Source organism: Calypte anna, chromosome 6, assembly GCF_003957555.1.
Source record: "Calypte anna isolate BGI_N300 chromosome 6, bCalAnn1_v1.p, whole genome shotgun sequence".
In the NCBI taxonomy this organism is placed as follows: Eukaryota; Metazoa; Chordata; class Aves; order Apodiformes; family Trochilidae; genus Calypte; species Calypte anna.
In genome coordinates, this window is record NC_044252.1 from 27,474,830 (window position 1) to 27,502,462 (window position 27,633).

Sequence of the window (27,633 nt, forward strand, 5' to 3'; positions counted from 1 at the left end):
TGGTTTTTTGTTTTGGAATGGAGACATCCTTACCTTGCAGATACATTTCTTCTCCTTCTGTGAACATTTGGTTGCACCTGCTGCATCGTGCACAGCTTGGATGGTAATGCTTGTCACCTGCCTAAAAAAGAAACAAATATTGAAAAAGGAGAAAATGAGGAATCATTGCATTACACTGCTTTTTGAGAAACATATTGCCATTTGTCTTCTATTTCACCTTTTTTGGTACAACATTGCCCTTGTGATGTGACAAAAGTGATAAAGAAATAAGATCTGACACAGAGCTTCACTCCAGAGGCTCAAGAGTATCCCTGTCCTCAACAGGGCCAGCAGCCACTGTTTGGGGTAAAAGGCTGTAAAGAAACAAGGCAATAAAGAACAACCTTTCCTCTACACACCTTCCAATTCAAGTAATCAGCAGTTCAAAGACCTTCAGGCTAGAGGCCACATCACAATCTCTTTCTTCTCCATGAGTTGTCAAACATATTTTTTAATTGCCATCTCAGTCCAAGGCAATGAATGTCACACTGCAGTTAAACACCTGCATAAACCTGCTGCCTCCCCATTTTGGGAAACACCATGTATCTGCTCAATTGGTTCATTGTTGTGTATAATTTTAGACAGTGAACAACACTTTTCAACCTGCCATTTCATTCTTTGGCCTTCTTCCTGCTACTGCTGATATGGGCATAAAGAGAGAGAGCTCTCTGGAGCCACTTCAGGGACCATCAGCTCCCAGATGCCTGACTTCAGAAGCCACAGTAGCACAGACAGCTTGAGCTGAACTGGAACTACGGATGTAAAGATACTAAATACTCTAGATCCTGTTACCCAAATTCACCGAGCTATTCAGTCCCTTAGTACTCTGACACCCATAATAGACAAAGATGTTCAGATTTTAGGTCTAGGAGGACAGGAAAAAAATCAAGGCAAAGATGTTAATGTGATCTCTTCTTAGAAGACAAAGCAACCAATTTATAAGCTTCCTTGCATCAGAAACTAAGCATACAGAATCCATATCAGGCTTTTTTTAATCTAAAAATAATTAATCCTGGAAAATAGCCCTCAGTAATGAATCCTAAAAGACTTTAAAATTTTACCTGGCTTTTAAAACAAGCTAAATCCATTTCTTCTCTCCACTGAGATGTTTCATGCACAAAGTAGCTGCTTACTCTGTTGTTGACTTGCAAAATGCCATCAAATCCATTCCCTACTTCATTGTACTTGAGACTGTAACATTACCAACTTCACCCTTTCCTTTTGTTTATTGAGATAAGTAACAACATATTTCTGGTTCATATCCAATGTTGATTATACATGCCTAGTATTTAAAAGTATGGCACGATGAAGTATATGGATCAAAGTACCTGACAACTACCAAACCAGATCTGCTACCCAGCTCTTCTACAGCTAAAGTTGAAGCATGTCATCTTAATGTTCTCATTTATTCCTGCCTAGTAATGCAGTACTTGGATTTGATTTAGGGAAAAGTTGGGAAATATAGAGACAGTGGTGTTTATTGACATGACTTTATCTTTATTTTGTCACTAAGAACAATTCCCATCCAGGAATTTCAGAAATACAAGGCTGGAGAAAAGGACTCAGTGTGATGTTAGTTTAGCCATGCACTCTTCAGCTGCAAAACCTCTGCACTTCTCCTACTTAGATATTGCCTTTGTTGTTGATTCCTGCTCCTTGGAGGGAGGCATCCACCAGACAGAGAGATTAATGTGATTTAGTACTTTTTGCACAGCACACCTGGACCTATCAGATAAAAAAGGGGCTCTGGTAAAAGGGAGGATGAAAGGTCACTACAAGATTTGCCTATTCAAGGAAGAAAAGCTAATGAGGGAGGAAATGTGGAATTTATGCTTGACTTGCAGCAACAAAGCCAATACTGAACCAGAGGCAAAACCACAGTTAATGCTCATTTTCATTATTGGATGTCCTCTTCATCACTGACTGTCTATCAATTATTTAACCCCTGAGGTGTCCAATCAGGTCTATTCAAGACTGGAATTTAAGAAAAAGAAAATTAAGAAACCACACCTGTATCTGAAATGTAAAATTGGCATCAAACCACAGCTATTTTGATCTTTAATATAGGTGGGGAAAGACCAGCTACTTGTATATATAAGTGCAGCTTATGGCTGTGAACACTGAGCAGAAGCCACTATCATTTTCTACACTTTCTGCCTCACACAAACAATATTGTACATACAGAGGAACAATTTTATCTGTGTTTGATTACAAAAAAGCTTCTCAATTTTCAGACATTCCTGAAGCTTTTCAGCAGAGTGAGCCCCACAGACCTGTTTGTTACAAGTGATTTCAGATGCATTTGATTTAATGATGATGGCAAATCTTGTGTCCCGGGAACTGCTCCCAGTTAATGAGATATAAAAAATTTCTGAGAAGGCTGAATTACTGCCAGGAAGGGTCTTCTCTGAACAGGAAGAGAATAATTGAAAAATAGGTCTCAAAAAGCAGGCTGGTGGAGAAGGACCTGGGGGTCATACTGAATATGAGCCAGCAGTGTGCCCTGGCAGCCAGGAGGACCAACCCTGTCCTGGGGTGCAACAAGCATAGGGTCACCAACTGGGCAGGGGAGCTGATGGTCCCACTCTGCACTGGTACAGCCTCACCTTGAGTACTGTGTGCAGTTTTGGGCACCACTGCATAGAAAAGACATCAAGCTATTGGAAAGTGCCCAAAGGAGAGGAACAAGGATGATGAAGGATCTGGAAAGGATGAGGAGTGGCTGAGGTCACTTCAATTGTTCAGTCTGGAGAAGAGGAGGCTGAGGGGTGACCTCATTGCAGTCTGGGGCTTCCTCACGAGGGGAAGAGATGGGACTGGCACCAATTTCTTAACTCCTCCGACCCAAGACAGGAGTTGGGGAAATGGTAGGAAGCTGAATCATGGGGTGTTTAGCTTAGATATCTAAAAAAGGTTTTTCACCCAGAGGGCAGCTGAGCAGCGGAACAGCTGCCTAGGGAAGTGGTTCCAGCACCAAGCCTGCCTGAGTTCAAGAAGCCTTTGGATGATGCTCTCAGGCACATGCTGTGATCCCAGGGGTGTCCTACACAGGGACAGGAGTTGGATGGATCCTGTTCAAGGCTTATACTGGAATCAAGCTTTAAGCAACACTGAGCTTCAGTTTCCCAATCTAAGAAGAAGGTTAAATAACTATTAATGCCCTTCATAAGATACTTTGGAAAAACATAGTAAGGGAATCAATTATGAAAAGGTATTCCTCATGACCAGTCCTGAAAATTAAACCACATAATCACTTCTCTAAGGCTCATGAATGACAGCTGGAGGCTCACTTGTTAGGATTCGTGGATGATGGGTGACATAGAGGAGCTTGTTGTGAATATTATGCAGAGGATGTGTCCCCAGTAACACAAAAGTACAAACTCTATTATGTATAAGAACAATATAAAGATCAATAATAATAGCTAATAATGAGAGACCAAACTTTCATTGATTGCCTTTTCAGACTGCAGCTATCAATTTTCAGCCTACTTCAAGCATGCTATTCCCTTGAATAACTTCAAGTGGAAGAAAGAAATCCTCCTTAGCTGATTACACCAGCCTGCAATGCCAGTTTAAAAGCCAGGGTATATTGTTTACAGGGGGCTTTAAAGGCTCACCCCAATGGAGGGGTAATAATCCAGTACAATGGTCCAGACTAGAAAAGCTCCCAGAACACAGCCACTACATTAAGCACTGCATGCATCAGGATTAAAGAGACCTCTTATTGTTTAAAAAGAAAACTAAAAGGCTGGAGGAAAGGAGTTAAACTGAGCACCAGTTAACACAAGGCACTGAGCTCCTGTAGACTCCTGCTCACACCACTGATGCTCCATCTCTTCACAACCCTCATTTGCTTTCATTTTATCAAGATACCTTTGGGGACCTCCTGAAGCCAAAAGTGTACTGGTACTCAGAAGTGTCTGGGAAGGCCTCGGTGGGTATGGCAAGAATGATTCCCTATCAGAAGCTATAAATACAGCTGGATGAAAGCTGATGTGATGTGCCCCAGAAACCCAGCATAAAAAGCCCCCGCGCTGAGCACACATGCAGCGTTAATCCCATGACAACAGAACTTCAAAAGCCAAGGAATGTATTTTCTGAGTCCATCCCCTCTTGTCCCCTGCTTCCCACAAAAGTAACTTCTATTCTCTGAGTGCTTGTAGAGCTCTAGTCTGATTAAATAAATGTTTTCCTCTTCGGTGACTGTGAGAGCTTAAGATTTCCTATTACTCATGCCTTCAGTTCTGTTCTTCCTTCCAGAACAACAGTGAACAAGAGCCAGAGAGAACAATAACAAGAATCCCTCCAGGAGAGCTCAAATGCCAGTGGTTCTGGCAGAGGAAGAACTAATTACCAACAGACATTTTCTGCTGGCCAAAGGACACAATTAAGTACATGTTTGTTGCATTACATTTGCACAGCTGCACTCACTCACTTTCCATTCAAAGATATCTTAGCAGGCACCTGATAAACAGCAATTGAACATATAGAAAGCTTTACTTTTCTAAAACTATTTAAGTACCAAAAAAACTGCTATGCAGATGAAAGAGTTCAGTTAAGAGTAGAAGCTCCCCCCACTCCTTCTCTCCTTTTTTTTTTTTTTTTTTAAATGCACAGGTAAATGGGCCCATTTGATGGACAAAACTAATCAAATATTTAGTTCTACTGTGACTCTGAGGAAAATCACCTGATTTCCCAACTCTCTTAAGGATAAGGAAGCAGCACAATGAATAACTCATCTTTTAAATCTCTTTAGGAATTTCACAAACTGTAAAACAGGAACTGTGGCAGTAGCCTACCAGTTTACAGTGAAGCTTTATTTTAATTACTTGCAGAGGTCACAGAACCTTAAACCCTGTTTGATGTTTGGTATAACATCAAATTCCATTGTTTCCTTCTCTGCAGGCTCCTGTGATCTCATGAGCGGCTGGAACAGCACAAACACCATGAAGACCAAAATTTGTCTCTAATAACATCCTGACCCAAACTGTCCACTCTTTTTTTCCCAGGCTCTTATCTGTTTAGCAAGTCACTACAAATATCTGCGCTGAGATACAAGAATAGTAGTACAGCTCCTTTGCTTCCAAAGGACGTTAGAATCTACCATAGTTTTTCCTAAAGGAAGGAAAGTGTAACACAATTTCAACACTGGAAAAATTCTAAGCCTGATAAATCCTTGCTTGGCATGTCTTTAAAACTAGGACTTTCTAAAGCTGTTTTTAACACTGCTGTCACAACAATCTCAATAGAAACAGCTCTCAGCACAGGCTCTGCCTCAGTTTGACCTGGGAGAGGATGGAGCAGCAGGAATCAGAGCTCCCACTGGCAGTTCCCATGCTGATGGGGCTGCAGGACACAAGACACCACACTGGGGAAAGTGGGAACTGGAGCGTGAGGCTGTCACTGTAAATCTGAATGACAACATGCATGCAAGATACATGGAGAGCTTCAGAGTCTTCCCTCACTTGCTGTGCTGCCTTGGGTAAGCCAAAACTGCTGCTGTCCTACTGCTACAAATGCTCTCACTGTTAATTCACACCCAGTTTTTGGGTTTTGTACAGAAATAATTCCCAGCATTCCAGCAGGGACTGCCAATATCATGCTAGTATATTCCTCAACAGATGGACCGTAATAAACTCTGTAACTTGTTAGTGTTAATTCTGTCAGCATACTATATTGTTATGCCCATCAGTTGCTGCTAATAGCAGTGCAATCATTAGCTGCTTAAAATACAATTTTTTCCTTATAGCAAAGATATGAGTAAGGATTCAGGATAACTTCCCAGTTGTGCAACTGCTCTGCTGGCAGGAAGAACCTGTCCTCATGGCAGAAGAGTATCAATTGGACTTCATTTAGCAAGATCTTAGCAGGCACTTGCAACTGCACCACCAGTACTGACTTGTCACTTTCCTGTCACCTGTCCCATGGTGAGAGGGTTGCACACAGGTGTGAAATGCTGAACTACCAACTACAGTCTTTATAGGAACCATACATTGCATATCCATGGGGCAAAGCCACCTACTGCTACACACAGGACCAAGGTTATGGCCTTCCATCATCTATACAAGTAACAGCAGGAGGCTGGTACTACAAAGAAGGTAATTCCACTCAACTAAGAAATGTAGCCAGAGAAGCCCAAAGTGGATGGTTAGAACGTTTTGGGCAGTACAGAGGAGCAAATCACTAGCAGGCACAGGTTTATTGCCTATTGCCAGGATTTCAACATCTCTGCAGAATCCAGGGCAACCTTTGTGCACAAAGAAACCTAATCCCAGTGACTGAATTTCTAGTTTACCAGAAAATATCCAGAGAAAATGTGTACGAGATTTTAAGATAATGTGGATATTCTGCAAAAAAAGGTAACCATTGACTGCATGCACTGTTCTCTTCAGGTGCATCTTCTACTTAGGTGCTACACTCTGCTCCTGTCAATTCACTCTTCACTGCAAAGCAGAACATGCACCAACCTACTGCTACAGATAGAAACCTGTGAATTCACTGCCTTCACTACCTTTATCATAGGTGCATATGACAGCAAAATTCTTCTGCCATTCAACTTTAAAACATTTTTATTGGATTATTTATTTTTATTATTTTGTTTTTGTAGTTTTGAGCTAAACAATATCTATTTGGCAAAGCCTGAAACAATTCCCTTCTCTTATTTCTTAACAATGTTGGAACAGGTCCAGTTCCTATGCACAGGTGTGGACTGCAACATCTTCTGCCATCTTTACACTTCACAAAGCATTAGAGATTGCTAGATCTCTAGATTATGTAGCAGATAAATATGACAGGTAATCTTCCATAAGACCATCCATCTTCCAGTTTTTCAAGACATCTTCATATTTTCTTTTGTTAGCTGGTAATAGGACTGCTAAGTCATTAGGAATATATGAATTCAGGATTGAAATAAAAACACATTTCTCCTTTTAACTCTCTTCATTGACTGCTACTCCCTTGATCTGTCCCTCTTGCTGAACTGGTAATAACAGAGCTTGATGCTTATGCATTAGCAGGTCCTGTTAACTGAAGTTTTATTTGCAGTGTGGCAGGAAAAAAAGAAAAAAAAAGAAAAAAAAGTACCATGGAAAACTATTATTATATTTAATTAAAAACATAGATATATTTAATAATATTTAATTAAAAACAGTAGAACATAGCTGCTGAAATTTGGCTAGAAAATTTAATAATAAACTTCCTTTGTAGCTTAAAAAAAACCTCAGAATTATTTCAAAATCAAAGCATTCCACCCCAGAGCAGGTAATAAATACTAGACTTCATACTAACATAAAAAGGTTATTTGCAATTCTAAGAATCAGCAATTATTTCCATTCCAATCATGATTTGATTGCTTTCTAGACAGACAGAAATGAAGAGTACTGTTACATGTGTGTGAATGTGGAATTTTATAGGAACACATTCCTAGATCTTAAAATAGCCATAAAAGGATAAACCCAATTTGAATGTCCCAAATTCTGTATACTAAAATACAAAAAAAAAAGTTATCATGGTCCATATGTTTGAGGCACAGAAAAATCATAATTTCTGAGACATTATTAACTAAAAAAAGGGGCAACTACTAAGTCATTAAGTGAGAAATAAAGATAAATTATAAAAAAGCTAAAGTTACTAAGACATAACTATGGACAAAACTCTTACAGACAAGAAGAGTCTTTATTAAAGCATGATAACAAAGAATAAAAAAAGAATAAAAGAAACAAACAAGCAAACAAAAAAAAAACCCAAAACACACAGATCAGGCAAAGGTCCCTTGTGAGCTATAAATGAAAAACAATGACAGATGACATAGGAAAAGCAGGAGTATTCAGATGATGTATCTTTCTGGTTTCTATTTGACAATACTGAAAGACATATTTTTCCTTTGTGATACTGTTTATTGAGCAAGATTTTTTTTTAATCACGTTTGCCACAATTCAACATTTACAAATCAGAAAACTTGAAGAGTTTGCACTCAAGAGTCTTAGGAAGGCTCTGGCCTGGCAGATCTCTGACAGATGGAGATGTTAGCAGGGGAGGCTTTGCTGAGCCAGATACCTCAGAGATGACTTCCTTCTATCCACAGCATGTGGTACCCGTCCTACCAGCCAAGACAAGAATGCAAAACCTTCCCTGGTACCTCACACTAAAATTATGTTTTAACATTCTAATGTAATATGCCTGCAAATAAAAAAGTAGGGTGCTGTGACTGAGGGCAACAGCAACTGAGGGAGGCAGCTTGAGAAGATCATTGCTTGAACTCTCAGAAAATGCTCTCAGAATACCTGAAATTGGTGATTCTTCAGATCAGTTAATGTATACAAGAAATATAAAGGAAAAGTAGAAAAAACCTTTGCTACTGCAGCATCACTATTATGGCACTGATGAGTGACACAGATTTATGCATCACTCATGTATTTTATTTTTATTGATATTTATCTTTATTTATGTGTCACTTATGTATTTTATTTATCTGTGACACACAGATTTACAGAATAGAGTTCAGAGCAGACCATCAAAACAAAAGTTTTCAGCTGTGAACCTGAAGGATTTAGAGTTAAGTCACTATTCAAAAGGAGGCTTCAGAGACCACAATTGCACAGAAAAAAACTATGACAGCAAAAAGGTGAAGTTAGATGAATTTATCCTCAAAATAAAATGAAGTTTCTAAAAAGTAGATTTAAGAGGCAGGAGGGAAAATATGTGGTCTTAAAATCACTGTGCAGTGTGCATGACAACACAGAATAATTCCCAAAGGATAAGCTTCACTTGGTTTCTGCAGAAAAACTCCATGATTTTTAGGAGAGAACATGCAAGATGATTTTAGCAGTTCCTCTGACCTTAAAATTCATTCCAATGAGCTTTACACAGAGAGAAGCTTTTACACGTGCATCAGGCTGCTCCTGGGGAACACAGGACTGGACAAAAAGAGCAGAAGAATTGGAGTCAGAGTTCAAGGTTACACTAGAAAACTCTCCAAGAGAGTTAAGTCAGTTCACCAAGGCAGCAAAATCCCTGGTGTTGCAGGAATCTTTTGTTGATGTGGGTTGTGGCTCAGAGAGAAAGTTCCAGTGCAACACCAGAAGAAGTTCTGGGGATGGGTGTGTTGCATTCAGCACCAGAACTGCAACTGACCCAGAGTGTCCAGCACTTGGAAGGGGCTCTGTAGTACTGGGGAGGTTGAGAAAACAGGTCAGTGTAAAACTAGGCAAAACTCATAGTAACCTATTCATTGGGCAAGTAGAAATCACTTTGTAACTGATGAAGGAAGTGAGAGCTTGAGAAATGAAGCAACTCATCTTGGATCAAAAGTAATGCTTGCAGCAGAGCCAAGCAAAGAACTCAGACTCCCAGCCCTGTTGGACCTCCACAGAACACACTGATAGCTCCAAACAACTTGCTGATTTTCTTGCTCATCTAACACAAAACTGTGTTTCCAATCTTCAGTCAGAAGGTTGTTTCAGGAACTGTGCAACACTTGGCAGGTGATTTAGAAAAGCCTGGTCTGCATTCTGATGCCTGCATTCAGTTCAGAGGGAGTGTCCCAAGAAAAACAGAGAAATAAAAGTTGCAAAGGACAGAGGAAGGGCAGAAGAAACTAAGCATGAGATCAGACACAGCAAATCAGTAGAAAGTAATTGGACTACAAAACAAAGGCAGCCTGTAAGAAACACAGCAGACATAAAGCATTCAATATTACTAATTTGTACCTGGCAGATTCACAGGTTGTTGTAAGAGGACAACATGCTAGGAGTCAATTGAGCAGGGAATATTTTTTCTTTCAGTGACTCAAGCTTGGTTTTTAATAAACCAATCCTAAAAGCCACTGTCATTCCAGCTACTCAGATCCAATAATGCCTTAAAAAGTCTAGAAAAGGGGGTTTATCTGTGATTAACTGCAATACTACCTGCTACTTTTGAAATCTTTTCCAGCCAGAGGTCACAACAAGCAACAGACAAGCTAGGGTAGGGACAGATTTTCTTAATACATTTTTCTTCCTGACCACACTGCTCTTAACTCCAGAGTCACCAATGCATAATTACCACACAAACAGCTTGGATTTCACTACACTCAAACTTTTCTTGGGAATCCTTGTTTTGTAATTCTGGCCAAAGTGTTTGTGTTACACTAAATTAAAAATTGAATTATCAGAGGACGTAAAGGTAGACAATTAGTGCAGAAAAACAGTTGTCTCCTTTTTGAAAAATGGAACTTTGAATAAATGTTAGACCACTAACATGTACTTTGCTAAAAGCAACTCGGTTTACTTTAGGTAGGAGTCCATTTCCCCCCCTATTTTTCAGATTTCTCATTGCTGATACAAATTATTTCTAATTATAGATGCAAAGCCATGCAAGCATACCTTTGAATACTTGCTGGCATGAACATCCCATCAGTGTATATTTGTCAGAGCCAAGACACAGAGATGTTACTCCCTACATTGTTTTCTTAAACTCTACATAAAAACAAGGTACCTAGTTATGCAGGAAACTATTTCATCAAAATAATCATGACAGAACATATTACTGTGGTGATGAACAGAACGAGGTGATGGACATAAAGGAGAAAAGGATACCCAACATCATTTGCTGCCATTCAGTTTTTAACTGAGTACAGGGCCTCCCCAATGGTTGCCTCAACAGCAGTAGTTCAAGGGTGCTGCTGTGATAAATCTGCTCTAGAGGGTTTTTTCCACTTCAGCATTTACTCTCCTCATTAAGAGGAATAAACATTTGCCAGCCAAGATGCAACTGCTTTACAGAATTCAAAGCAACAGAAGATCCACAAATGTATGTAACAAATCCATCTCTTTCCAAACTCTCTATATATGTCAATTTCTAAACATTTTACCTTGAACTCAAATAATTTGATTTCCATTGCAGAGACCTCTGCAAACCATGAAACATCCCAGGACAGCTTCATGGACAGTTTAAATGCCAAAGTCACTGTGCTGCTGGTGATGGAATGGTGCATATCTTGTTGTGTGCTGTTTTCCCTCCCTCTTAAAAAGACTAAGACTTGTAATAAATGTCATACATTCCAGATATCCATCCAAAGAACTACCAGACCTGTAAGACCTAGCATAACCTCATAACTAAAACCTAGCCATTTTGTGCTCCAGGTGGTCACAACAACCATTTACTCATAAAATACTCATGTGTATCATATTTCATCATATTCACTAAAGACAGATGCTAATTCTGGGGACTTCAAAGTCCACAGAGATTCCAAAGATATCTCCACCACCCCACCCACCACCCCCCAGAAATACCCTGACAAAGCAGACAAAAGGAGAGGGGACTGAGTGCCCACAGAGGGAACACTGAACACAATACCCAGATGAAGCCTGTTACAAAGAGGTGACAGCTCTAGATTTGTCCCAACAGGCTCTTCTCTTCTGAAGTCTCAAATATGTTACTGCTGCATTCTTCCCAACCATTCCTTTACATGGGGGACATGTTTAAGTCCTATTCTGCTCTTGCAGAAGTCAGGAGCAAACCCTCCACTGATAGATGGACTCAACACAGGAATTAAAGAAATATCACAATCCTGCAAAAAATACTTTATCATTTAATTCATTTTTCATGGTGATCTCAGTCTTGGAGGAAAAAAAAAACAAACAAACAAAAAAAACCCCAAACAAAACAAAAACAAAAAACAAACAAAAAACCAAACCAAACCAAAAAAAAACAGTATTAGGCTGAAAAAATGTTGTATTGTGACAGTGTCTCGTTCACCTACCACTACATCCCAACTGACAGGGAAACTGGCACTGGAGGATGTTTTGTTTTCAATGTAAGTACTTTGGTGCAGGAATCATTATTCATTTTTTGTCTGCTGTGGGTGGCTGTGGCTGGTAGCACTAGCACAAAGATTTTAAAAGATGAACAGGAGCAGCAATGGGAACTACAACTTAAAAATAGAGTAATGCATTTTCACTAAAGCAGACTGTTCCAAGAGGAGAACAAACCATGTTCTGCACTGACAGCCATTCAACTGAACTCTTAATACAGCTGTGTAAGAATGCAAGAAGAAAAAATAAAGTTTCCCAGGTAGTTTGCTCTTCCTCTAATAACCCATGTGTGTTATGTGCACCTCTAAGGAAGAAATACTTGTTTAAAGTACCTGTTATGGGTTACTGGAATACATTCATTGGCTGCATATCACTAAGGCTGCTGCTGGTTTTAAGAATCTTTATACTAAAATAAATGCCTCTACTGAAACGACATAGTTTGATCAGCCTTCTAGAGTTCTTCAGTAATAGTTACCACAAGAAACACACCGGAGAATATTTAACTAAGTCAGAAATGTAAAAGCTAAAGATGCTGTGCTAGGAAATGCAGAAAAACAGCAACACCAGACTCACAAAAGCAATTTATACAGATAAGCATGCAAAGCACCTGCAAAATTTCAGCAATCTCTTTGTGACAATGAGGAAGCTTTAATTAGTTATTTTTTCAAATTACTTGTTACAACTTGCTCTTCTTATTCACCACCCCTACATGCACTTTAACATTCCTCCCCTTCCTACTGCTGTTCAAATTGACTGAAGGATGGTTTCCAAACCACTGCTGAGAAGTTAATGCCTTGTGATTATGCTGCCATAGCAACTGAACTTCTGTTAGGGCTCTGTCAACTTCAGATATTATTTTGTCATATTTATGTCTCAAGTCTTTCCCAATTACAGATGTCTCTCTTACCAAATTCAGCCTTTTGAGATTGGGGGGAAAAAATGACCAAAATCCCTTTAGAAAGATTTTTACATGAAGCATTTTACATTATTTCTTGGGAAGTATGTTCATTCCATTTTATTTAACCTGAGTATGGTGTGGTGCTCTAGGCAATTACATCTAGCATAATTTTCATCAGGGAAGGGTAGACTAAATTAAGTAAAACCTATTCTGCTCCCCAGCTACATAGACAACCTGTCTGGACTGTTTACCCATATCCTGAGTTATCATTAAACTTTTAATTTCCTCATTTTTTCAGAAACAAACCTCACATTAGAAAATAATGAAAAAAATAATCAGCATTCTACATTAACTGATAACACATATTTCTCAGCAAAAAGGCAGAGAAACTGGAAACAAACTCTAACCTTATTTCTATGAAACAAATCTCCAGAAGTGATCAAATGAGTAAAACAAACTACATTAAAAATTGAGATAAAGAACCACATTGTTCTTCCATACATCAACATTTAGTTGCAATCAGAAACAGCCTGAGCTCTGTGCCACTCTCTCTTCCCTGCAGTGCCCATGTTAGCTGCACTCTTTATCTGAACAGAATCACAGACAGCCTTTTAGGAAAAAATCCTTCTGGTGCATGGGAACAAAAGTACAAATACTCTTATTATGACACCACTGCTGAGTTATTCAGTCGCATCCCAAAGCTGCACCCTTCTCTCCCCTGGAGAAAGCCAGCAGGGGGAGAGTTCCCATCCCTTCCAGTTCCCATCTATTTTACAGGAAAAGGTTTACCTTCTGACAGTAATTCTTCAGTCTGAGTCCATTCCCTCCTCAGCCCAGCAGGCAGAGTCCCTTCACCTCCACTCAGGTTTGGAGCACTACTGGAAGCTTGGGTTCTCCCCGAGCAAGTGATGGTGAAGTGCCCGTAACTGCCCTGAGCCTCACTCCTCCTCTGCTCACAGACTCTCCTGCACACACCCACCAAAATAAGCAAATAATCCTCCCTGCACGTTAAACCCACTCCAGCTCAGCCAACCCCTTCTGAAAAAGGAAAAGGGGGAGGACCATTTCTCATCACTTGTGTGTCACTGTTCGATGTTGACGCAACTCGGAACTTTCTCCTTTGGTGAGAGGTGTCTGCTGAGCATTAAATTAGCACTCTCTGGAAGTTATTAAATATTACTACCATGGCTTCTGAAGAATTTATCCAGCCTCCTGGGTGTTAGTCTAGTTTTGTCAGAAACACTTAGTTACACTGAGATTGTATGCTAGTCTAATTCAGACTAATGCAAGCAGAGTGCTGGGGCCATTTCTCGCACTGGGAAGTGAATCCCTTTTCCCATTTCCATGCTCTGGGAGAGAGGACACTTCAGGCTCACTCTATGAACATTTGATGAATTCACAGTGTGCCCTGTGCACTCACCTTACCTGATCTCTCCACAGGTATTTTCCATAATCACAATAGTCCTGTGGTCTGCAGCATATGACTGCCTGGTTCCCAAAGCACATGACTACAGCATCTGCTTTTTCTTACCTGGGACATTCAGGCAACATGTTTTATTTTATCATAACATCAATAAAAGTAAACACAAACAAAGCTAAGCACAGAACTAACAAAGCATGAAATCTGCTGCTCCTACTCACTGAAGCTTTGCCTTTGAATTTTTGTGGTGTGTGAAGATGACAGTGGTGACTGGGAGATAATGCTTGCTTGATTTCCCTCCCAATAGTTATTATTATTATTTCTGACTTCAAAAGTCAAGGTGCCTTAGAACTTATCTCTTTCAAGGTTAAAAGCAGCATGGATTAGAAATCTTAACATTGACACATTAAAATAACAGTATCTACAATTAAGAGACCTCCTGAACATTAAATACAAACTTTAAATTCCTGTTCCTCTCTAAATTCAGGGAAAGCTCAGCAAAAACTACATCAAAAACACATTTAGAACTTGACCTTGTAGGCTGAAGTCAAGAGAGCCTTCTGGTGCACTGGCATCTCTCTTTTCAGGGCCATCTGTCCCAATGGCTTTATGCCACTGCTTATAAGGTGGGGTGCAGGAAACAAACACAGGGCAGCCAGCAGCCCATCAGAACAGGAACTTGAGCTATGAACAGCCAGGAGAAATCACACAGTGGCTTTTTATTTGCAAATTATTATTAAGCAATAGTATTATAAAATCAGTAGGTAGACTAGCAAGATAGTTGAGAGATCTGATAGTAGATATATACATCTTGATCTCTAGATTTTGAGATCAAACCCCACTCACATCTGTAACAGCCAAAAAAAGCTAAAATTGTTAGACCTGAATCTCACTCTCAGGCTTTTATCCATTTGTTCTTGCCCTGATATCTTCTTTCTGCAGAGCTAAAAGAATACTGTTATTTTCATAAAACACTTTGAATAAATAGAGATTAATTACATGGATACAGGTGTGATGCACCATGCTCTGCAGTCAATAGAAAGCTTCTCATCAGTACAACATATTTGGAATCAAGCACTGGAGGAATAGTTATAATGTGTATGACAATGAGATTAGGCAAAAAATATTTAGGCTAACATCTTACAAATAAGTGTGTGCTGAAGTTAACTTAGATTTGTGGAATTACACATGTCTATACAGAAATTCTCAAGATTAGGATCAGATGGGCATCTTTCAATAGGCAAACCTTGTAGCTATGAAAACAATAGCTTAGTGGGAAGTCCATGTGAAAATTCTCACCAATAATTTTTACCATCATTAAGAGGAAATGAGTAAATTTCCATGAATAAAAATTCCTTTCTGTTGGAGAAACCCAAGGAAGAACACTGATCTCTGTTGCCTTGACAACATTATCCTGAAATACTTTATTATAGCATCCGGTATGCTCAAGAAAGTTGCAATATTTATTTCATACAGGATGCTTAACACATTTATTGTGTTGACATACACTCATCTATCATTTATGATTATTTGTCAGAGAAAGTTATGTGCCAAATAATATATGAGAAATATCTGAGCTGGCTTATGTGCACATAGTTTGTTTTTTTTTTTTCTTTTTTTTTATGGCTATTGAATATTTCAGGCTAAAAAATAAGCTCTGTTCTATGATATATCAACATTAGCAAAATAGGTGGTGCTTTTCTAGTAATGCATTTCTAAACTGAGCACAGCAGCCTCTACAGAATGGCTGGAGGGAGTCCATCCTCTCACAGCTTGAATCTCAAGGTTTGAACTCAAAGCTTTGGCCCTTCTGACAGGTTTCACTGTGCCTACCAGGCTGTGCCTACAAGGGGCACAGTTTAGCTGCTTCTGAGATGAACATTCTTAAGTCCACAGCAAGAGTGATTGTCCCTCTTGCTGGCTGCTCATTGTAGAAGACAGAAAGCCTGATTTTTCACAAGGGCTAAACCATACCAAGGGACAAAAAAGAAGAAGCAAGCCTGGGACATTGCAAAGAATCTTAATTTCTCCTTATAGAAAAATCTTTTACTAGAAAAATAGATATGAAAGTTAAGTTTCATGCTCTCATTTCCTTTTAATTTTTCTACAGACTGCCCCAGACATAATGAGAATGAGAAGAAATAAAGCAGCACTACAATGGCAGACTGCTAATTCCATCTGATCCATTAGAGGGAACTGTTTGCATACAATGTACTACATACTTCCCTCCAATCTCTTCTAATAATTTATTTGGATGAAGGCAATGAAACAGAATACTCTGCTCTTGATATAAATTATCTTACCAACAAATAAAATGAAAAATATTGCTGAGTGAATTTATGTGTTACTTTCATTATCAAAGGCAAAGTACAAATTGTTGGGGGTTTTTCCCCCTGGACACATGTATAAATCATTAGTGATGCCAGAACCTCTACCTGAGCAGTTTCTGTAACTGTGCTACTTCACACCAAGAGGCAGCAGAACAATCACAGAATGTTTTTGGTTGGAAGAGACCTTCTAGATCAATCAGTCCAACCTTTGACCAGCTCACCACTCAAACATGTTCCTAAGGACCAGGCCCACACACCATTTAAATACCTCCAGGGATGGTGACTCCACCACTGCCCTGGGCACATTATTCCAATGCTTGACAACCCTTTCAGTGATAAAATGCTTCCTAATATCCAGCTAAACCTCTCCTGGGCTATCTCTTGCATCCATTTCCTCTGGTCCTGTCACATGCCACCAGAGAAGAGGCTGTCTCAACAAAAGGCAACCCACATGATATAAATCATAAAAAGAAACATTGCCAAAAAAGACAGAAGAAAGTGAGAATCTCAAGCTCAATCTAATTTACAGCTTCAGATGTACTGAAAGGTTGTGGGTTATTTCCTGAACTAGACAAGGTCATTGTTAATTGTCCTTCCTCAGAATGCTCCACAGCCTTCCCTGAACTGTGGCATCCTGTGAATTATCTTCCATGGCCCTGTGGCTGCTTCCCATACCTGTTTTTATCAGAGGATTTATGTCATGCTCTGACCCCATCCTCTACATTACCTTTTCTGCCCAAAGGGCACAGGTGTGCTGACACATCATTTCCTCATTCTAAGTTTTGACATATTAGTTCCTTTAGTCTAATTTAGAGGCATTAGTACTACTCTTTATAGTGTCAGATATGCACAGTTCCAAAGGTTACTAGGATGAGTCAAGAAACCAGCCTATTCCTCTGCAAATTGCTCCCACTATTGCATCTTAGCTGCTCACCTGCTCATCTTTCAAGCACCACCGAATAACTTGTACTTAAATGTCTCCCTTCAGCCCCTGCATCTCCAGGTGATACCTGGAGAACTCTAATGGACTCTCCAGGCTGCTAATAGGCACTGTAATGAAGCTAAGCCAGTGTCTGAATGTCCTCCTTGACTACATAGTACCAGTTTTTTTGTGAAAGTTTACGAGGACTTCACCTCTCTACATCTTCCAGATAGCAGTCAGCCTTCAAAGGTCATCGAGACAGATCAGGAAAGGGTTGCACTAGATGAGTAAATCAACCTCTACAGGCTTTAGAGTTTGGGCTAAGGTACATACTGAGAACTACTGCTGCCCTCTGCTGTATTATTATGGGTTGTGCCTCTGAATGGGAGCCACGAATATTTAAGCTGTCTCTAGTCTTACCCAGAACTAAGCATGCCTGGTGCTTCCATAGCTGATAAAATCCTTCAAAGGGTCTGTTTCTAATTTATCAACATATTGTGATTCTGCAGGGCATAAGTGAAATGGAAAAATCGTATCCTTTTTATCTGAATTTTGACTTCTAGAAGACATGGATCCTTGCAAGAGATTAAATATATTTCATGCTTCAGCAAACTGTCGCCTCCTGCTGATAGCCATTAGAAGAGTAAAAATCATGGAGAAACAAACCTTGGGGCCAAAATGACTGCATCAAGGGTCTGTCTGGGAGACAAGGTCTCTGACAACCCAAACTTTACCTTAGATTACATGGGACAGCTAAATCCTAGTTCAGTTGAACTAAACTTTCCTTATTCTCAACTTACACAGTTCTGAAAGTACACCACTCATGATCATCTCAAAAAGTTGGGCTTCTTTCCTACTGATGCTAGAAAAAATAACATGAGTGAAACCTTGCTATATTCACATCCACTACACAGCAGACTCCAAAAAGGAATGGCTTATTTCTTTCCAGCTCTCCACAAATTCCAATAAACTTCTCTTTTATCATTTTCACCTCTGTGCCTCTGAATAGGTTATAGTGCTTGTAGAGAGATACTATCAGATGCAACCAAAATAATTTTAGAATTATTTTATGCTTGCCAATCTCACAAGTCCAATTACCTCTTTCCTGCAGAGTTTCCTACACTGGAATGCAACCATGGTGTCACATTGTACTAAACTGAAACACTCATCAGTAGACAGGAATAGATAAGCAGATGGTAGCAGACCACCAAATTAAAGCCAAAGACATTGCCTTCCTACTCAAGGGAGAACTAAGATTGTGCTCTCTAATTATCTATGCAGGTCTCCCAAGGAGTTAGATACACACTGCAAAGGAAGCAAACTAGGAGCCTGGCTGATGAAAAAACTGCACTTCCTTTCAGTGGATGCAGCAGCAAATGCTCTGTCTGTCCACATGTGTTCTAAATCCCTCATTTGGTGGCCACAGTCCTGGTTCATGGTCAGAATATTGAAACAGAGAAGCTTCTGGAACTGAAACCACAAGCTGTTGCCACTTTTTTCAGATCTGAAGTTTCTACTTTGTGGGCTGACACAGTCTTAGATTGGTTGTAAATGAGACACAGAAAGAGAAGCTGCTCACTTGCAAATTCCAGCTCCTTTTATTTCTGTAACACTTTCAGGTTTATTTTTCTGTTACTAATCGTAAAAAAATTTTCTTCTTCATGAAATACACTGTAAATTAAGGTATTTGTGGTTCCCCATTTCTTCCACAAACTTTATTATGTAAAGGCTTTTTCTTTTTTACCCAGGAAAAAGAGAGTACAAAAAAAAACCAAACAAAAAAACCCCAAACCTCACTAAAGTTCAGGTCATCTGGCACCGTTTGAGATGAGAAATCTCATGTCATAGGTTTAGTCAGAGTTATGGTTGCCAAAGGTGAATCCAGTACTCAAATTACCACTACAATGGTATCAAATCTGACAAACAATAAGCAGTGCAAGAGACTTTGCACATCACCATAAAAGAAGAATAGAAACCACAGATCCATAGAAACTATTACAATTAATTCCCTATCTTATACTTTTCCTGATGACTGCAAAGCTAAACCACTGAAAATATTTCTGAAAATTAGCAGTTTTGCTCTAAAATAATCAGAAAAAAAACTTTCCTGTGGGAGGTTTTTTTGTACTCTCTGCAGTTACCTAAGGACATAATGGGCTATGTCCCAATTCTTAAACTCTAGTTTACAAAAGACCTACCTCTAGGACTTTCCCAGTAATGAACTGGTGACACGCTTCACATTTGACTCCAAAAAGAACTTGATAGTCCTTTTCACAATAAGGAGCACCATCTCTGAAAAAGAACATCCACACATTGTAAACCACCTTTTAACAAACAGGTTACAGCATGACTTACACTCTGCCTTTGTTTTCAGTCTGGAACACACAGCAATAGGCAAATGGGAGAGGGAATTCAAGGGAAATATTTTGTGGCAGAAAAGAGGAAAATTTTTTTTAGTGACTTTGAATTATTCTTTAAATTCCCATCAAGAAAAAACATTCAGTGCCAATCACTACAGTAAACCTAATTATTTAGAACTGACCCTCTACACCAACAGATGGTGCAGTTCTAGGGAATCAGTGGAACAACAGTTCGAGTTGTGTCCATGGGATGAGAGGAGACCAGAATCTTTATCCAGCAGATATTTCTTTTTCACTTCAGAAAAACAAACAAACAAACAACAAAAAGACCCCCCCAAAAAAATCCCCAAATAACAAACAAAACAAAAAACAAACCAAGCCCAAAAACCCACAATCTCAAAACAAAAAAGCAAAGAAACCCCACAAAGAGTAATCTGCAAGACTCCCTATTCAAGTACTCTATTCTGTAGCAAAGGCAAGCAATGAACAGGTTCCTACTTTTTTCCTAAACATCACATTGGAAAGGAAAATAACACAAAGTTTCACCTGGCTAACACAGAACGCTCATGCAGGAATTCACCCAATCCTTTGTGGGAACATGGAGATATTCCCCCTTCTGTACTGCTATTAAATACAGACTAACACTGAACTCCACCTTTCAGCTGCACTTTTCAGTTTCCTTTCCTTTCCCAACTTGGCTCTCACTGGAAAAAAGGATTTTGGTGTATACATAAAGATGGTTTAAAATTGCATTTTGAAAGGAGAACTTCGCTGCAAAGTTCTCTTCTCCACTGGCAAGAATAACTCCATGCCAAGACCACAGGAGAGGTGCAGAGGTTACTTACTTGCTGATGTATTCCCCAGTCAGGACTTTGCCACAGGCCTTGCACTTGAAGCACCCAAGGTGCCACTGCTTGTCCAGAGCTAGCAGTGCTTGTCCATTTTTAATATCCCTTCCACAGCCAGCACAATCTGCAAATAAACAAACAAACATATTTGTTGTCAGTTACTTGGTTCATTAACCCTCATTAACTACCCAACCAACAACACAGTGATGTCTTCTTGTCCTCAAACCTCCCCGGGTCCTAGATAGACAAAGATTCAGTTGTCATTACAGATACACTCAGTAGAAGAGGGAAAGCACATTTTTTTTGGTTTTCATGCTGCTCATGATTTAAAGACTGCCAGGCAAGCCCTGTAAAAACTTCAGATATTTTGTAAGCTACAGAAGCTAGAGCTGCAAAAAGTTCTCGTGCTCTAAAGCCATCAGTGTTACTTCTTGGTTTGCTTTTGGCAAAATCTTGAGTGCTTCAGTGGAGCTGAAGAGGGGAGGGCTGGAGTGAGCATCATCCGGATGGCTGCGGCTTCCCCGGTGGGTGGCAGCAAAGCTCAAAGAGTCCGCCCGGCCCAGGGGCGGTGGCACACCTCGGCCAGGAGCCCGGGGACAGAGGGACCTTTTTTCAGAGAGGGTCCAAGGCAAGGGTGACAGCAGATTGTCTTCCACCTGCAGTTTTCAAGGTCTCCAATTGGCCCAAGGACTTCTGCTCAGGGATTTTGCTGCTGCCTTGGTAGTCAACGCTCACTTTGCACTGTGATTCTGAAAGATTCCTTGATGTGAGAATACAAACCTGAAGCTCTGACTGCCCCCTGTTTCAGAGGATGAAACAGTGTCTTATGCCACATCAGAAATCTTTGGCTCAGCCCCAAGCACTCATTCTTCATTTAAACATAAAACACTCTGAGAGATTTCCTGGTAAGGGACAATTCAGCAGACAGTAAGATTTGAGGAGGCTGATGTAGCAGACAGCACTGAACTGCAAGAGCTGTGCTACAGCTTCTGTGCCCAGCCTCAGGGGACAGAGGGACAGAGGAAAGAGAAGGCCTGGAAGACAAGTGAAGCAGAAAGGGAATGCCCATCAGCTGAGGCACACATGGAAGCCACAGAGAAGACAGCCTGGAAAACAAGATTTTCTGTACTTTATTCTCCCCAAACTCAGTGTTCCTTTGATGTATGCAACATCCTCTCCACACATCTGAAATATCAACAAATAGCAAGAAACTAAGACCAGCAGGAACAGAGCAACCAGAGCAGGTAAAGATCATCCTGGCTGCACTGCTCAGGCTGGCTGGACAGGTACAGCCTGAAAACCTTCATCTCCTCACTGGTTTACAGCCCAGGCAGCACCACACCTTGCAAAAGGGTGAGTCTAAGTTTATTATCACAACAGATAATGAGAGGAGAGTCATTCCTTTTGACCCTAAAGGGCTTGACTTCTGTTTGCTGGTTAAGGTTCCAAGAAAGCCCCAAATACATGCTGAGCATTGCTGCTATCCAGGCCACCACTTGCAGCAAGCCCCTCTCTTTCTGTCACTGCTCTTCTTCTAAAACGCCTTTTTTTTTTCCAAAGGGACCACGATATCTTGTGATAAAATGCAAGTCAAGGACTGTTGACACAACTTGAACTTGAAAAGCAACACTGAGATGTCCTAATACCAGGACTTTGCTCTAGAGGACAAATGTTACAAATAGAAATCATGAAATGACAAGGACTGACAGCATGTAATGGATCCCTCTGCTCTTCTGTGCCAGCTCAAGGCTCCATGCCACTCCACAACAACAAAGGCTGGAAGGCTGGAACAGCTCACCCAGGGAGGCTTTGGAATTGCCAGCATAGGGCTGAGAAGCAAACACCAGGATAGCTTTGGTACACCTATCTTGCCTTTTGTTTGGGGGGGATACTACATCATCTCTCGAGGTTCCCTCCAGCCTGCGTTTTCTTATGCTAAATCTGAAACCATGCAATTTGCCACCTGATTGTGATAATAAATGGCATTTTGCTTTCAGTCTCAGTGGGTGCTGAACTGACGCTTTAAATAGGACCCACTTCTCAGCTTCCTAACACTACTGCTGCTCTCTAGTGTGCTAGCTTCCACGCTTCTAACCTGGGGTCCTGCCAAACCACAATGCATTCCTTGTTACATTAATCCCTCAAAAAATCTGCTCTATTTTCCCTGCTTCTTTCAGCTTCATCCAAGAAGCTTCCATGAAGCTGAAATTCCTCAGATACGGAACCAAGAAACAAGTTTTAAAAAACATAGTTTTCCTTCTAACTGAATCTCTGAAGCAGGCAGAAAAAATGCCTTACACAAAAAGTCTATCAAGTCCCACTATCATTATTTTTGTTGATGCCAAAAACAGTTACATGGAAGAAGTAGGGATGTGTGAAGTATCTTTATCTGTTTAATTGCTTCTTATAAGCCAAATGTGACGTTACTGCACTTACTCTCATGGATTGGTAACAACTCAGTCCCAGGAGGGGACTTTGAGCAATCTGGTGTAGTGGGAGGTGTCCATGCCCAAGGCAGAGGGGTTGAAACTCTATGATCTTTAAGCTCCCTTCCAACCAAAACCATTCTGTCCATAGATTGTACTAGTCTATAGCAACAGGGCCATCTACTTTTTCTGGGTTTAAGATTAAATTTACATCATTATTTCCATTTTGCTAATATCAAAGATATGCTGAATGCCCAGAATCAAAGCAAACCAATAGCCCAATAGTGTCTTCTTACACTGAAATGACTTTTAACTAAACCTGATTTTAATTCTGGCAAAACAGTTGGGTGCATATTTGAAAAGTGAGCAGTTATCATTATCTCCTAAAATAGAAAGCAAATAAGGCTGGGCTGGGCTCAGAAAAAAAACATTTGTTTCATCCAAGTTTTACAAATAAAAGCCATTTATGATTTCAGGCCTGCCTGAGGCACTTTGGAGCCCTTGGCTGAATGTCATCAGCACACAGCACACACAGGCAGGATCTCAGTATCACACTAAGCACAATCTGTATCTGCCTCACATATAACCAGGAGATGCTGCAAATAAAAGGGCAGTGAGGTAAGAGCAGTGGGTCAACAACCATATGCCAGAACAGACCTATATTAAAAAAAGAAAATCTGAAAACCCTTTCCAAAATTTTGTGCAATGGTTCCCACCATGGTTCTCTCTGGCTTCACACCCAGGTTTAACAGACTGCATACCTTGACCTTGAGCTTTCTTGTGCTGTCACATAACCCACATTCTTCCCCAGTCTTACTCCTTGCACATCCACACATTCAGCTGTGCAGTATAATGAAGAGGAGGAGCAGGAGAAAATATAGTGTATTGGTTAAAATGAAGAATGGGCAGTACAGCTCCTAAATGCACTTATGATCTAAAGAAAAGCATAACATAAAAAACATTATGTGCAACTACTTTTGAGCTGAAGGAAAACTTAAGACTTGACATTCCATGGCACTAATTCTCATAAGAAATGTTAAGTAACACAGATTTATCTTGTGCCCATGCCTAGAATCTTCAACTCTATGGCAGCCTTTTATTTATCAATAAATTTATTTCTCTAACAAATTTCTCAGCTTTTAATTCTCAATCAAAGCACAGCAGTATGACTTCAATAAGGAACCCATCAGAAGAGGGTTTATTAAGGGATCACAGAATCACACAGATGTTAGTATAATATTGTATTCATCCAAAGTCCATCCTAAGTAGGAAGAAAAAGATTGTATCTGAGTTCACTGGATATATAGTCACCCACATCACAGTGTAGCCTCCCTGGGGCTGCCTGCGAGATCAGGAGCTGCAGCCTACACAGGCAATGTCCACTTGCTCAAAGAGACAGTATAAAAATTGAATTTACTCTCTCCCCTAACAGCATTAGCTGACAGCACCAATTTCTAGCCAAGCAAAAGATTCTTACACAGTTATTTGCCAGAGATGCTTAAACATACCTGTTGTGTCTTTCACATACCCTGACTAGGCCAGCTCAATGTGAAGATACATACTCACACATTTAAGCTACAGTTCTGGAATAAAATATCCCAGAAGGGAATCATATTTGATGCATCCAGACAGAAAAGCAAGTGCCAATGCCTGGCCAAAAGGATTGGCATGTGGAGTCAGCCAGCCCAAAACCATGGAAAAGGGGGGGGGGCAGGGGGGAACAGGACAAAGGAAAGTGTCACTGCACTATAATATTATATATGATTAAGACCTCCAGCTCCCAAGCACCTTAAGCAGCCTCACTAGAAGATGTAAGGCCAGGGTGAGCTGCCACTCATGACACCTTGTTTGTAAAGACACGATGAGAAAATATGTTTCCCTTTTTAGCATCTGCATCACCCCAGACATCCAGGAGTGAAGCATCCTGCACAGCAACTCATTTGTCACTGCCTAAATTAAGCAGTGGATTCTCTTCCTTTGCCTCCCTCCCCTGCTCTCAGCCAATAGCACAGAGCTCTGAACACAGCACAGCTGATACAGCTGTATTAACCCTAAGCACACTTCACCTACTCCCATTTGGATTCCTTTGAAAATTTACTAGCAAATATACTAGCAAATATATAGATATATTTATAGGGAAATAATCTCTGCCTGCTTCAGTCCTAATGAACATGGTATGCAAAGTCACATGCAGTTTACATGAGCATCCCAGTTCTGCTCAGAGCAGGGTTAGCTCCATGAACAGTGCTAATTTTAGGTTGACTTAATGATGCATAATTAAGTAACAAAAAATACCTTTCAGTCCTAAAGGCCATTAGTGGCTCAGGTCTAGATAAAGTCTGAAGACACTGCATCCCTTAAGAGTCACATTCTTTTTACAGACCATTTGTAAGTGTTCTGCTCCCTATAAAACAGTTTAATAAAGAGAAGCACCAGCAGGCTTCTGCCTGAAACAGGTAAAGCAGGACAGAATGAGGGGCATCATTATTATTTTCAAAAGAAAGAAACAAACAAGTTTTCATTGGACTTATACAGAAATACCTTGCCAGACATGGCTAGACCTAAAGAGCAACCTCTACAGAACAGTGATTTGGAAGGGAAGAAAGGCAATTATCACCTCTGAAGTCAAGAAATCTTGATTAATAGCAAATAACTCTTAGTCACCTTGAAAAACAATTTACATCCCAATAACTCTTCTGTGGCAACTTGATGGTCATGAAATGACAATTTCTCGTAGAGTTAGGAAGACCAGAGTTTTTCCGCAGTCATCCTTTAAAGACAGATCAGACCAAGGCCTTTCAAACCCTTGTTTTAAAATTAAAAGTTTTGATTACAACATGCAGGCTTTTCCGGATCATCAGGATATTTCTGTCAAAGATAAATATACAAACAAACTTTGTTTACAGAATGAAAAACGCTTTAGAAGTTTCAACCATAACCATTTGATCATCAGGGCAGTGATGAGTTCTGAAAGTCAGAAAAGGACATAAAATATTGGGAATTTTGCATCCAGGCTTTAGATCTGAGCAACTTAATTTTGTGAAGAAATCTGCTGCCAGGCCCTTCCTTTTCACCAATGCAAGATGGGAAATGTTTGTCAGAACAAAATGCACTATTGCCCCTTTGCTCAGTGCAAAACAAACCCATTGGGCAGCCTTGTACTTCTGAAATCTAAGTATGAGGCTGGGTACATACAATGCAGGGAAATAATTTTCCCATGGGAAACGGGGTATAGATTTGATGCTTTGTTATAAATAGCAAGTTGGGAAAAAATGACATTTTCAAAATAAAGAAAATATTTTTTTTGTTAACTAAATATGGAAAGAAATCACAATGGCCTAAACTGGCATCCTTGCTTACAAGTCTCTGTTAACCATCTACAAGTGCCTAACACTGACTTGCCTTTTTTAAGGAAACTGGTTAATATCCATCTTGGATGTACCATTCCTGTAAATAGCTCCTTCATCATCTGGTATAATTTAAAGGGATTTGGAAAGCTGAGTGCTCTTCCTCACCTCTAGTCAGTTAACATTACATTATTTTATCAAAAGAGTTTTTATTTTCCCCCTCAGTACTGATCTAAGGATTTGTGTTAAAAAAAGGAAAACACTTCCCTTCTTTCAAGACCTTCCCCAAAGAGGCCAAACCAATTGGTCTTTTCACCTCTTACTCTTGCATGCTGTCCTACAAGCAACATCAAGTTAGGTTTTTCCCCTAACATCATCCTCAGTCCCTTCTTTTGATCCTATCCTTCAGACAGGTGTCTGAACTGAAAACCAAAGGGTAAATGAAATAGGAGGAGGAAGAAAGAACACACACACTCCGAAGTAAGTTTTGAATTGTCCTGTAAAAGACACTTGTTTCTGCCAGTTTAGCACCCTCTGACTCCCAGCTGTAAAACTGATCTGTAGGATAAAGCACAGCCAGGTGTATGTCTAAGCTGAGGCTAATCTGACCCTCATTTCTTCAGAACTCACATAGTTCCAGATGAATTAAAATTCACAATTCAGCTCACAGCACCCCAACTCAATTGCTCCATGAGCTGCACCATTTAATAACCAGCTCATGGATAGCACACTTTGTCTCTTCATCTGCAGACTATTTTGGGTAACTTTCAAGTGTTACTCTTGGAAAACAAACAATTTAAACAGAGTACAGCCTCCAGTAATAGGAATGAAAGACACAGCATTATTAGGAAGGGTTTTCTGCCCCCATAACCCATGGCAAAGTCAGGTCTAGCTTACAACTAACTCACATTTCATATTCTTTTATTTAAGTGATCTCTGATTCCTCACTTACTACCTAGCAGGCTTTCTGAACATCACAATTCCCAGATGTTCTTTCCTCTGGAGTTTTCCTCTGGTAGTTGTGTTTTCCAAGCTAGTGACACCTCATGCAACACCCATTTACTGAGCAATTCTTGCACTTCCCCCAGAATTTCCTTAGTAATTACTTTTTGGTTAGTATTTCTCTAGTAAAAGCTAAGGAGATGGACATATTTTGATTGCAAGTTCAAGATGGGGTTACAGTGAGACAAATAAGAACCAATTTAAGCACCAAATACTCATTTAGTGTACTTGTATAACCCATTCACTATT

General features: G+C 40.0%; 1 protein-coding gene across 15 annotated transcripts in view; it reads right to left on the minus strand.

Moving 5' to 3' along the window:
- The window catches only part of ABLIM1 (actin binding LIM protein 1), a 147,104-nt gene that overhangs the window by 54,621 nt on the left and 64,850 nt on the right, over positions 1-27,633 (minus strand). For all 15 annotated transcript variants that reach the window (XM_030453083.1, XM_030453082.1, XM_030453081.1 and 12 more), the window contains exons 5-7: positions 20,607-20,733; positions 19,600-19,693; positions 34-121 (exon numbers count right to left, since the gene is read on the minus strand). In XM_030453083.1, coding sequence (XP_030308943.1) covers positions 34-121; positions 19,600-19,693; positions 20,607-20,733 — 309 coding nt within the window. The remainder of the gene's footprint in view (positions 1-33; positions 122-19,599; positions 19,694-20,606; positions 20,734-27,633) is intronic.